Below are 13,195 nucleotides of genomic sequence, written 5' to 3'. Positions count from 1 at the left end.
CACACAAAATTTTGTGTGAGGGACCACAGGCCACAATCAATAGAAGACTAATGTAAAAATAGCCACGTGTGTCCATATCTCACCAAAATATAGTGTCCCCCATATATCTCAATATCCACACCATATGCCACGAATAGCGTTTTATTTATAGTTTACACCAATATGAACAAAACCACTCAAATGGCTATCACAGTATACTGTTGTTATCCTAGCCCTAAAGTTGCACATTAAATCATATTTAGAGACAAAAAGGGAGATTTATCAAAACTTGTCCAGAGGAAAACTTGCTGAGTTGCCCATAGCAACCAATCAGATTGCTTCTTTCATTTTGCATAGGCCTTGTTAAAAATGAAAGAAGCGATCTGGTTGCTATGGGCAACTGGGCAATTTTTCCTCTGGACAGGTTTTGATAAATCTCCCCCAAAATACCCATCTTCATAAATCTCTATTCGTGATCACAATTCAGAGGATACTCGGTGAAGCAGAGGACAATCCAGTGAGGTGATTACAAACCAGGTGCACTGAAAGCGAGAGAAAGAAAAACATAAATATAAGATGTAAAATAATAAACTGTACAAAGAGAAATAGCCATTGACATTTATCCAAGGGAATACATGAGGTTAAACACCTGTGCATTTCACTTTACTAATGGTTTTAATGAGAAATCAATATTCCAACCATACGGTTGCAGAGCCTTCATCTTATCAATCCAAAATAATTCCTTTGTTTTTAGTAGTTTTTCCCTGTCACCCCCCCCCCCCCCCCCCAATCTTTAGTGGCGGGACATGATCTATGATCGTAAACCTCATTTGTTCTATTGTATGGTTATCTTCAATAAAATGTTGTGGTTTTGGATGTTCAGTTTTTCTTGTTCTTATAGAGGATTTGTGATTATTTAATCTTAATCGACACTCTGTAGTGGTCTCTCCAATGTAAATGAGGGGGCAGGGGCAGATAAGTGCATAGATTACATAGTCTGATTTGCACGTCAGGTGTTGTTTAATTTTACATTCCACATTTAAAGTAGGGTGTTTGAAGACATTACCTTTTTTCATCCGTTTACAATTTTCACATTGCATACAGGGGAAGCACCCAGGTTTCAACTGCGAAGACACTCATATCCCTCTTAAAAGGATCCACTCTCACCAGTTTGTCTCGCAAGACAATTTGTTTGTCCAGTTCAAACAGGGATCTCATGCACTGCGGTTTTTCTCCCTTTCAAAGTATAGTCATGTCCCGAATTGTAATGGGGAGTACAACCACGCTGGCTAAAGGGCGTGTAATTTTAACGCAGTGCATGATATCTCCCCAATGTGTACGGACTAGTTGAGAATGATCATGTTAGGAATTCCTAGCTCCAGGTTTTACATATGAATGATGGTAACTATTACGTAGTTAGTCATGTGACTAGCACTGTGTATTTTAAGATTGATTATGTGATTGTTTGTTAGTCTACGATTAAGCACGGTCACGTGCGAAACGCATCAGACGTTCTGCCTTGTACTGCGATATCTTCAATAAAACAACGCAAGCTTTTAACTGCAACCATCCTGGTGCCGGACCTCGTCTTTGTTCTTGTCTAATAATAGGCTGGAGGCGGTACCAGCCGCTCCACGGCACAGGTGGTGAGGAGGGCGTGTATGTGGTGAGCGGCTCACATCTTGCTACAGATGTAGCGGCGCACACTGCTGCTCCGGCACTTCTAGCTATGTAAGCAGTGAACCGCTGGAAAATGCCACATCCCTGTGAACCGTGAGGTAGAGAAGGAGTGCACGGTAGAGCTAAAAATTTATCAAAGGATGTACACAGCTTTTGTAAATCTTGAGCAAGAGTGTAAATTAGACAAGCAGTGTAAAGGGTTAGCTCTGTGTCTACAATAGACACCTAATGATACATGTCCCACTTTGTGTACACGGACACTATAGAAGTGGCTAGGTACTTATTTTTTTATTTTTCTACCAGCACAGAAAACGCAGCCTCTCGGCTTAAAGGGGTACTCTGCTGGAAACCTTTTTATGTTTAAATGAACTGGTGCCAGAAAGTTAAATACATTTGTAAAATTACTTAAATTAAAAAATCTTAATCCTTTCAGTACTTTTTAGCAGCTGTTTGCTACAGAGGAAAACCTAATTTTTTGAAAGTGTTTTTTTTATTTTTTTGTTTTGTCCACAGTGCTCTCTGGTGACACCTGATGCCCGTATCGGGAACTGTCCAGAGCAGGAGAAAATCCCCATAGCAAATCTATGCTACTCTGAACAGTTCCTGACATGGACAGAGGTGTCAGCAGAGAGCACTGTGGACAACACAAAAAAGAAATTCAAAAAGTAAAGAATTTCCTCTGTAGCATACAGCTGCTAAAAGGATTAAGAATTTTTAATAGAAGTAATTTACAAATCTGGATACTCAACACCTTGGCGCTATGGAAAAAGTTATGCACAGCAGCTTATATTGCCGATCTAATGGATCCCTGTATAACCATTAGAATAATAGATACAAAACAAAGTTATTTGACCGGCAGTAGCACTAGTAGAGGTCTTATAAATTGTTCTGCTGTCCGATATACGTATGTGCATGTGTGTTCACACCCGCGCCTCTATGTTACAGAGCGAGATGTACTTGTCACACCTTAACAAAGTTTTTGAATATATATATATATATATATATATATATATATATATATATATATATATATATATATATTATGAAGATATTTTACCTTTATCGATGTGTATTTCTGGTCCGATCCTATTCCTCCAGTATCCGTGATGTTTCTGCCGATGATACTGGACTGTATAGTAATCCGTGCAGTTTGCAGGGAGATCTGCCCTGGCCGGCAGCGTCTCTACCTGCGTACTGCAGAGTGAAGATGATAGTAAGTCCCGTAGCTTTGAGTGACGTCACTACAAAGAGATAGTTGGGCCAAAAAAAATACAACGGCGTTTCGGAGAATGACGTTCTCCTTCCTCGTGGATGGCTTGGCCTCTCAGGACTGGGCTATATATATCATTCACCCTGATTACCTGGTTATCTACATGTATTAGGGAGATGTTGTAGATTGTACACAGTTCATATACAGCTGTCTGACTCTGCATTTTGGACACAATTAGCACAATCCATATATATGTTGTGCACAAAAACGCACACAAACGCATCTGACAAAAAACGCACGTTGTGAATACAGTCGTAAGGATTTTTGTCATTTTCCTTTTTATTTTTTTATTTTTAAGGTTTATTGTTCCAAAAAAGGCGAACATCTCAAAATCCACGTTGAGGCCATACAGTACCTGTGTGTTAAGGTTTAAAATCCACCTGCATTCTGCTGTGGGTAATTGGGGAAATATAGCTTCCTCCTCTCCAATGGGGATGTATATATTCAATTCCATAAAAATGGGACCCTTGGAAGGAGGCATAATGTTTGGAAAGAGGATGTTCTTGATGTTTTCTCCCTATGTTGTATAGGTGCTCACCGATACGTTTCCATAAGGGTCTCTTTGTGCGTCCGATATATGTTTTGCCGCACGGGCAATTTATCCCATTATATGACTCCTTTTGGTTTTACAATTAATATGGGTTTTTATTTTTCAAAATTTCCCTCTTTGCTATTGATGACTAATTTTGGGGTGGTGATTCCGGTGGATTTGCATCCTTTGCACATCTGACAGGGATAGAAACCCGGTTTTTGAAAGAAGATGGTGTTTGTGGTATTCTTTATGAGGTTTTTAACTGTAGGGGCTACCAGACTCCCTATGTTCTGACTTTTGCAGAACACAAAAGACGGGTTCTTTGGAAGTAATTCCCATATGTTCTATCTCCCTGTAGGATGCCCCAATGTTTTTTTATAATTTTTTTTGGAAAGAAAACTCTGAATTGTAAACGGTTATTATAGGAGTTTTTATGTCCCCTGTATTGTTTTTTGACATATTAATGTCTTTATCTTTAAGAAGGGAAGATCTATCCAATTTATGTACTTTAATTGTTAGAGTATCAGTTTCATATCCCTTATGTTCAAATTTTTTCTGTAGACTCAAGGCTTCATTTTTAAAATCGCCATCCTGTGTGCAGTTTCTGCGGAGTCTGGCAAACTGACTTCTAGGGATGTTGTTTAGCCAAATGGGGAGGTGACAGCTGGTAATGTGGATAAAACTGTTGCTATCAGTGGCCTTGTGATATGTTCTTGTGCATAAATGTCCATCCTTTATATAAATAGTAAGATCTAAAAAGTTTATTTCCATATGATCGGAGAGAGAGAGAGAGGCGGGGAGAGATATATATCTCTCTTTGGAACATAGGCGCGGGTATGCACATATACGTATATCGGACAGCAGAACAATTTGTAAGACCTCTACTAGCGCAACTGCCGGTCAAATAACTTTGGAATTTACAAATCTGTTTAACTTTTTCGCACCAGTTCATTAAAAAAAAAAAAAAATCCTTTAACCCCTTAAGGACGCAGACAATTTTTTATTTTTACATTTTCGTTTTTTTCCTCCTCGCCTTCAAAAAATCATAGCTCTTTTATATTTTCATCCACAGACTAGTATGAGGGCTTGTTTTTTGCGCGACCAGTTATCTGTTGTAATGCCATCACTCACTTTACCATAAAATGTATGGCGCAACCAAAAGAATACTATTTGTGTGGTGAAATAAAATGAAAACCGCAATTTAGCTAATTTTGGAAGGTTTCATTTTCACGCCGTACAATTTACAGTAAAAATGACATGTTCTTTATTCAGAGGGTCAATACAATTAAAATGATATCCATGATGATATACTTTTCTATTACTGTTGCGCTTAAATAAAAACGCAAACTTTTTAACCAAATTAGTACATTTAAAATCCCCCTATTTAGAAGACCTATAACTTTTTTCATTTTTCCGTATAAGCGGCTGTATGATACCATATTTGCTTATTTAAAACTTTTAATCCATTTTTTATATAAAAAAAAAAAATTTGGAATAAAATTTGATAAAAAAGCAGCTATTTTGGATTTTTTTTTTTACGTTCACGCCGTTCACCGTACGGTATCATTAACATTTTATTTTAATAGTTAAGATATTTATGCATGCGGCGATACCAAATATGTATATTAAATATTTTTACACTTTTTGGGGGTGAAATATGGAAAATGGGACAATTTACATTTTTATTGGGGGGAGGTTTTTCAAATTTTTATTTTTGCACTTTAATAGTCCCCATAGTCCCCATTCGATTGCTAATACTGTTCAGTGCTATGTATAGGACACAGCACTGATCAGCATTATCGGTCATCTTCTGCTCTGGTCTGCGGCAAGGCAGATCAGAGCAGAAGACGCCGGGAAGGAAGCGGAGGCAGGTGAGGGGACCTCCGTCTGCCGTGCTGGATGATCGGATCGCTGCGGTCGATCAGATCGTCCATTTTAATGACTGCGATGCTGCAGATGCCGTGAACTGTATTGATCACTGCATCTGAAGGGTTAATGGCAGACATCCGCGGGATCGCGTATGTCCACCATTACGGGCGGGTCCCTTGCTGCGATCAGCAGCCAGGACCTGCCGCGCATGATACGGGCATCACTCCGATGCTCGTGGTTATGCTTAGGAAGTAAATGTATGTCCTGGTGCGTTAAGTACCACCTCACCAGGACGTACATTTACGTCCTGCATCGTTAAGGGGTTAAAGCAGTAGAAAAGGGCAACATAGAACCCCCTCAGAAAGCACAATACAAACACTCCCCAAGTGGAATACAGGTACATAGGGAAACAAACCACCAAACAAAGAATCCTTAGTGACCCAGGGTCCTGAGTAGCAGCGATTAAGATCAGCAATAGCATGTCTATTCAACGTAGAGTCCCGGACAGGACAAAATGGAACGACCCACATTAAACAAGAAAACATTAAAGTCCCCTGACCCCCTCCCAATCACCCAGATAGGACTGCCGCTCAAAATGCAGCTACTAGAGGTAAATGGCAGAGATCACCAGGTGTTTAAAAAAGCAGAACAGTCCATCATAAAACTTCAAGGCGGTGACAAGAAATCAGTAGACCTCTCATTGTGAACTGGAACGTCGAGGAGAGAAGGATAAAGGGTCATCCTGAGAACAGCGTGTGTTCCCTCTCATGCGGTCGGATCTGGCAGGGCTGTGTAGTGAGGCTTCCGCAGCAGACAAACTGTGTAATACCGATGACGTACCATCATCATGGAAGATATGTAGGATAGCAGGGAATTGAAGTTGAAATTTAGTCTTGCGCCAAAACAGTTTGGAGCACACCCCACTGAAAGCCCTGCGTCTCTTAGCACAGGTGCAGAGAAGTCCTCAAAGAGCAAGTACTGAAGGTCCCGGATCACTAGAGGGGCGGTGCATCTCCAGAAAGCCTGCAGTAGGACCTGACAGTCATTATAATCCAAAAGTTTAAAGATGACTTGGTGGGGTCGGTTTTGTTGTGAAGATGGAGAGGATCCCATGGTGTGATCACGGACCCCAGGGTCCGGGCCCAATCTGTGCTCCCGTTCCACTCTACAATAATGGTCAAGACCCAAGGTGTCAGAAAGTTCCTTCTCACAAATACGTTGGAGATCAAATGCCTTGACTTGTTCAGAGAGCCCCACTATGCAAGGTTATTCCGCCTGGAGTGGTTCTCCAGGTTGTCCAGTTTAGCCCAAAGGCTGGCATTCTCCTGCTGGAGATCAGGGACATGAGCAGACATATCAGCGTGCCCCCTTTCAAGTGTTTTAACATTCTAGACCTCCGCTACTGTTGCTGTGTTGAGAGCAAGGTCAGACCGAAGTCTGTCAAAGGAAGCTTGCAGTGTGGCTTCCAGTATCCTCTGTTAGTCTGGCACTATCTGGGCCATCACTTGAGCAGCCAGAGTCTTAAAATCAAAGGTTGACCCTCTTGAGCAGATAAAGCTGTAGGTGCCCCCTCGGGGTGGCTCTCTGGCAGAGGCTGGCTGAGTGGCATACTGAGCTGAGGGAGAGCATGTGAGTCCCCAGGAGTTTAGGGGGACTGAACATGAGAGAGGACTAGAGAACCTCCTGCCGCCATCTTAATACCACAAGGTTCAGTGGGGCCCATGGAGGGAGGTGTCCCCATAAATTCAGAGCCCATCTGCAGCTGTGGAGGAACGGAATGTGCCCCAAGAAGTCCCTCACGGAGGTCGGGGAGACAGTCTGCCGGAGGCCAGGAGGAGGGATGAGAGGTCTGGCTGGTTATTTAGTTTATGCAGTGGGACCATGCTGCGCTGCCTCCGAGTGATGGGAGTAGGAGGCAGGGCTATGACTGTGCTGAGCCATGGATTTCTGGTAGCTATGGAGCAAATAGCGCTCCATGCAGACAGGCAGGGAGTGGGAGCAGGTACCAGAGCTGTGAGGCGAAAGCAGATGCTGGTGAGAGAAGAGCCTAGGGGGCCGGGAGGAGCGGAAGTTTTCAGCTGCATCTGTGCATGGCAGCGCCGAAACCGGAATTCACGATTTGTTTAGCCTTGAAAAGGTTTAATTTTTCAAGTGTTCTGGTTCCCTGAAGAAGTCTGAATTGATAGTCCTAGGAGACCTCAAACTAGTGTCCTAGGGGGAGATTTATCAAAACCTGCCCAGAAGAAAAGTTGCCCAGTTGCCCATTGCAACCAATCAGATCACTTGATTAATTTTTAACAAGGCCTTCAAAATTAAAGAAGCAAGCTGATTGGTTGCTATGGGCAACTGGGCAACTTTTCCTCTGCACAGGTTTTGATAAATCTCCCCCCTAGACTTCTCCAGGGAACTGGAACACTTTGAAAGTGGTACAACTTTCAAGGCTAAATAAGTCTGTTTCCGTACATTTAAGGGCATGCTCACATGTCTTATAACTGTGTGGTTTTTGTCCTGCAAACCATGCCTATTTCCACATCAAAAATTGTCAGACTTTGCTTGCATTGACTTCAGTAGGCGGATGGAGAGCTGCAGTGCAGTGCTTGATACAAGTGCAGATGTCCTTTCAGTAGATTTTACCATCTCTAATGACTTCACATAATACAATGCCCAAATCCAGTGCCATGCATTGATCTTATATAGTGTACAACAAAATCTCATAAATTATCGCTGTCATACTGTGCCCACATAATAACGGCATATATCTGTGGATTATACAATTTAATTCCTTGTTCACGCCAGCATTGTGCCCTGTTTGTAAGGTGTTCAGTCACTGAACCTGTCTAAATTATGGGACTTTAGTAGAGAAAAAATACAGCAAGCAGGTATTTTTTATTTTTTTTTCTCTCTGCTTAAACAACTGACTGAATCCTGACAATGAGACCCAACAAAGTGTCCATCGTGCTCTGACCTGTTCATGGTCCGTTTGGCATGATAAAAACAAAACAACGCGAATGGACATCGAATGGGACGGAGCACAACACTGATATGAACTTGGCTTAACTTTGTAGCAACCAAATAATGCAGCCATAGCCAAATCAGCAATGGGGTACCCAAATATGTCTCAATACTGCTAATAGAACCTATTAGACCACAAGTGCCAGTTTCTGTGCCCATATTATATCACTTCCCAGTTCTACTCACTAACCAGCTGCATGTGACAAACAAGGAGTCTGAGCGGCTGCTGCTTATGACTCTTTTCTGTGACCGTCTCGATCATTGGAAGTTAATGACAGTAAAATCAGTAAAATGACTGTGCCCCGCAGAGTTACTCTAAGCCCGGCATGCAGAGTGGTACAGGGAGAGCTGAGCTACAGCACTGTGGACCTGCGCTATACAGATATGAAGAATAGTGGGATGTGATCAGGCTTTTAATTATAAGGTTATGCCTAATCTTTTTTTCTTAAACATCATCTAATATGGGGCATGGAACATCTTAGCTATGAGGAGCGATTAAAGGAGTTACAATTGTTTAGTCTTGAGAAGAGACGTTTAAGGGGGGATATGATAAACGTATATAAGTATATTAATGGCCCATACAAAAAATATGGAGAAAAACTGTTCCAGGTTAAACCCCCCCAAAGGACGAGGGGGCACTCCCTCCGTCTGGAGAAAAAAAAGTTTAGTCTCAAGGGGCGACACGCCTTCTTTACCGTGAGGACTGTGAATTTATGGAACGGTCTACCTCAGGAACTGGTCACAGCAGGAACAATTAACAGCTTTAAAACAGGATTAGATACATTCCTGGAACAAAATAACATTAATGCTTATGAAGAAATATAAAATCTCATCCCTTCCCCAATATCGCGCCACACCCCTACCCCTTAATTCCCTGGTTGAACTTGATGGACATATGTCTTTTTTCGACCGTACTAACTATGTAACTATGTAACTATGTAACAGGAAATATATTTTGTAACAGTTGGCAGGTGAATTTCTGTCTTAATAAATTGTCTTGCATTTTAGTGATGAAGCAATGCGTAAAGCTGGAGTGGCTCACAACAAGTCTAGCAAGGAGATGGAGAGTCATGTCTTTCTGAAAGCGAAAACACGGGTAGGTGGCTAATAATTTTAATGCACTGCTCATGGAAATATTATTTATAGAACAAAACTCCTCAGCTGTATTTCCACAGTAGCAAATCTGCTCAATATGGTGCAGATTTGTCCCTGCAGAATTGTATTTAGAAAATCTGCAGCATACTTGTGCAATGTGAAAGTGGCTGAAGGGTGATTTTCACATGCCAGTGTCAATTGTTTTATGCAGCAATACTGTATTGTAGTGTTAGGCTACTCTGAGATTTCAGTGCTGCAGATTCATTTCTGGCAATGGGATTCCTACTGCCCAGTGCACACTACCGGATTTCAGTGGCTGAAATTCTGCCGCTTAAAGAATGAGCTTGCGTTGCTAGTGCCGACTGATTCACCTCTGGCCGAATTTTGTCCATCTGGGAATCCCTTACTGTGAATCTAGCCTTAGAATTTCAGAGAAATGCCATTCTATGATGGGCTTTCTATCCTGAGGTCTGCTTTTCCAAAAGCATGTGTTCCTTGTGGTGGCTCTCCAGGTGTTCAGTTCTAAATTGGATAAGTAAAGTAAAATGATCTAATTACCTTGACATTTTCACGAAGACTGCAATGGTTACTATCCCTTCAAATAACCTCTCTCAAAGTGATACCTTAGGTAATTCCTAACATATTTATAAAGCATTTCATGTATCAATGGCTACAGCTTTAAACTCAGAAAATGTTTATTAAATTTTTTTTTTCATACAAGAATAAACAATACAGACAAACATCCCCAAATTCCCTCTTCCCACCCACCCACAAAAAAGGCCAATACCCACCCCCTCCTCCCAATCCCAGTGTCCTCTCTCCTATAGTAATGAAAAAAGAACATAGAGTAGTCTCAAAAAACAACATGCAACTCGGGGTGTAATGCAACACAGAAGGGCGGACAATGGAGCAGACGCAGACATAGGCACATCAACGGCGAGGACCCCTCGCCCCCTCTAAAAGCACCTACATAGGACTTCTACGCAGATGGCAATCCCGGAGTGGCAATCCCCAAATCGCCTCAAATTTACGCTCCGCTTTACTCTTTATGTAGACCCCTTTTTCTAGTCTAATGTGATTTAATTTAAGTCAATTCTGAAATAGTGGGCGGTAGAGGTCGCAACCAATGCTGTGCTATCAACTTGCGGGTTTGGTAAATAATCCTGCTAACACCAATCTATAGACCACAGTCCCTATCTAACCCCTCCAAGCACCCCAGTATACACATCAGGACAGATAAATTAAATGGACAGCCATACACCCGCCTAATTAGCTGACCCACCTCCCGCCAAAACAGAGCGAGACTTGGACAGTCCCATAACATATGGAGCAGATAAGCATCAGAGAACAGCGAGGGCAGCAAGAATCAGGTCGCAGTCCAATTCTGTAAAGGAAAGCAGGAGTGCGATACACTCGATGTAGTAAGAAACTTTGGGACCCCCTGTGAGCCTCAGATACGGCCAACCGCGGGGTCATAGATACAATGGCCCAGATTTATCAAACTGTGTGAGAAAAAGTGGAGTCCTTTTTTCCACAGCAACCAATCACAGCTCAGATAATGAGCTGAGGTAACGTGAAAGCTGAGCTGTGATTGGTTGCTGGGGCAAAATCACTCCACTTTTTCTCTCACACAGTTTGATAAATCTGGGCCAATGTGCGTTCACTGCTCATCTGACATGGGGCCCACCTCTGTTTCCCACTTAGCCCTGACCGTTAATGGGTAGGCCTCATGGTAGGAGGACAGAAGTTCCTTATATATCCCAGATATCTCACCCTTCGTAGAGGATTCAGTAAATAGTCTTTGTACAGTAGGTGTTGGACCGATATTAAAGCCCCCCACTCAAAACTGCGTTTCTAATGCATGCCGCAACTGCAGATAGCGAAAAAAATAAGAATGTGGCAGATTAAATTCTTCTCGCAGCTGAGCAAAGGATTTCAACACCACCCCGTCAGACAGCTGTGAAAGATTTAAAACCCCCTTAACAATCCATAGACCACTAGCAGGTAGCGAGTTCACTTCAGGTAAATTAGGATTAAACCACAGAGGAGAAAAAGTAACAGAGGGTACCGCAATAAAGCTTTAAACTTCAACCACACCTTCCTAATAAGAGCAAAAGTAGGTGGGACATCCGGGGGACGAGTCTGCGCTGCCATCTCTAGCAAATAGATAGGGGTCACCTTGCCCAATCGTCTTGAAACCAATTCGCCAGTACGCCCCATGGTATTATATCGAGCCCACCCCTTCAACTGCTAAACCTGAGATGCCAAAAAGTATAACCAAGAGTTAGGAACAGATAGACCACCTGCCTCCTTGTTGCATTATAATGTTTCAAATCGCAGCCTGGCTGACTTCCCTTTCTATATAAGTTCTCTAAACAGGGATTGAATTCTAAGAAAGTACCTCATGGGTATCCAGACAGGGGTATTCTGCAGGATATGTAAAAATTGAGGCATGAGTATAATTTTAATTAAGTTGGATCTACCAATCATAGAAAGAGGCAACTTCCTCCACGAGGCCACTTTGCAAGAACTACGGTCAAGTAGGGGAACAAGATTCAAAGATACATAATCAGAAGAACACGCTGAAACTAATACACCCAAGTACTTAAATTGGGAAACCACAGGGAGACCCACCCTCTCCAGAATTGGCATAGGGGGAAGGGGATGAAGAGGGAGAATCGTAGACTTATCCCAGTTGATGGCAAGGCCCGAATAGCTTCCATACCGCTCTATCAGGGCCATAAACGGGGGCATAGAATGTGCAACATCACCCATAAACAATAACAGAAAGGGTAATAAGTTCTTCTAGTTTTCCATATCGGAAACCCCTAAAATCAGTAGATGCCCTTACTAAAACTGCCAGGGGTTCTATGGCCAAAGCGAAAAGAAAAGGGGAGAGGGGGCATCCCTGGCGGGTACCCCTACCCAATGGGAAAGAGTGAGACAATAAACTGTTAGCCCGAATTCTAGCGCATGGAGCCACATATAGCAACTGCACCCAGGACAAGAAAACCGGCCCAAACCCCATATGCCGCATCACACACCATAGGAACTGCCACTCATCTCTGTCAAAAGCTTTGGCAACATCGAGTGAAAGCACTGCCCTGCACTCAGCACCCTCCGGCCGTAATTGAAGATTCAGAAAGAGTCTCCTAATATTATCAGCCGTGGATTTCCCAGGCATAAATCCTGTTTGGTCACCATGTATCAGGGAAGAAATTACCTTCAATAGTCGGTTAGCCAGAACCTTAGCTATCAATTTAACATCAGAGCACAACAATGAAATGGGTCTGTAGGAAACTGCCAAATGTGGATCTTTACCCGGTTTCAACAACAATACTATAATCACTTCCATCATAGATCCCGGCAAACTCCCCCCATCCGTGGCAGCCCGCAATACCTCTAACAGCTTAGGTAACAGAATATCCTTATATTGCTTTAGATACTCATTAGGGAACCCATCCACACCTGGAGATTTTTCAGAGGGTAACTCTCCTAAAGCATCCTCCAACTCTTCTATAGTAATAGGTTCATCCAACATTTCCCTCTGCGTCCGTGTCAGAGCCGGAAGAGAAATAGTAGAAACAAAGTGCTCTATGGCCTGGCTATCATATAGTAATTTAGAAGAATAAGTCCCTTCATAGGAGACCAAAACTTTCAAAATATCTGTATCACCCTGGACCATATTTCCAGCACTATCACGGAGGCAGGGAATAGAGGTGGAACCATGCTGGGCCCTAACTGTACGCGCCAGCAGA

The 13,195-nt window shown here is 42.5% G+C and overlaps 1 protein-coding gene across 5 annotated transcripts in view; it reads left to right on the top strand.

Annotated features, from left to right (window-relative positions):
• Positions 1-13,195, top strand: part of MED15 (mediator complex subunit 15) — a 74,733-nt gene that overhangs the window by 8,924 nt on the left and 52,614 nt on the right. For all 5 annotated transcript variants that reach the window (XM_056531063.1, XM_056531046.1, XM_056531056.1 and 2 more), the window contains exon 2: positions 9,351-9,438. In XM_056531063.1, coding sequence (XP_056387038.1) covers positions 9,361-9,438 — 78 coding nt within the window. In that variant the 5' untranslated portion in view covers positions 9,351-9,360. The remainder of the gene's footprint in view (positions 1-9,350; positions 9,439-13,195) is intronic.

This window comes from Hyla sarda, chromosome 1 (assembly GCF_029499605.1).
Source record: "Hyla sarda isolate aHylSar1 chromosome 1, aHylSar1.hap1, whole genome shotgun sequence".
NCBI lineage: Eukaryota > Metazoa > Chordata > Amphibia > Anura > Hylidae > Hyla > Hyla sarda.
The sequence above is the reverse complement of the archived record's forward strand: the minus strand, read 5'-3'. Positions and strand labels throughout refer to the sequence as shown.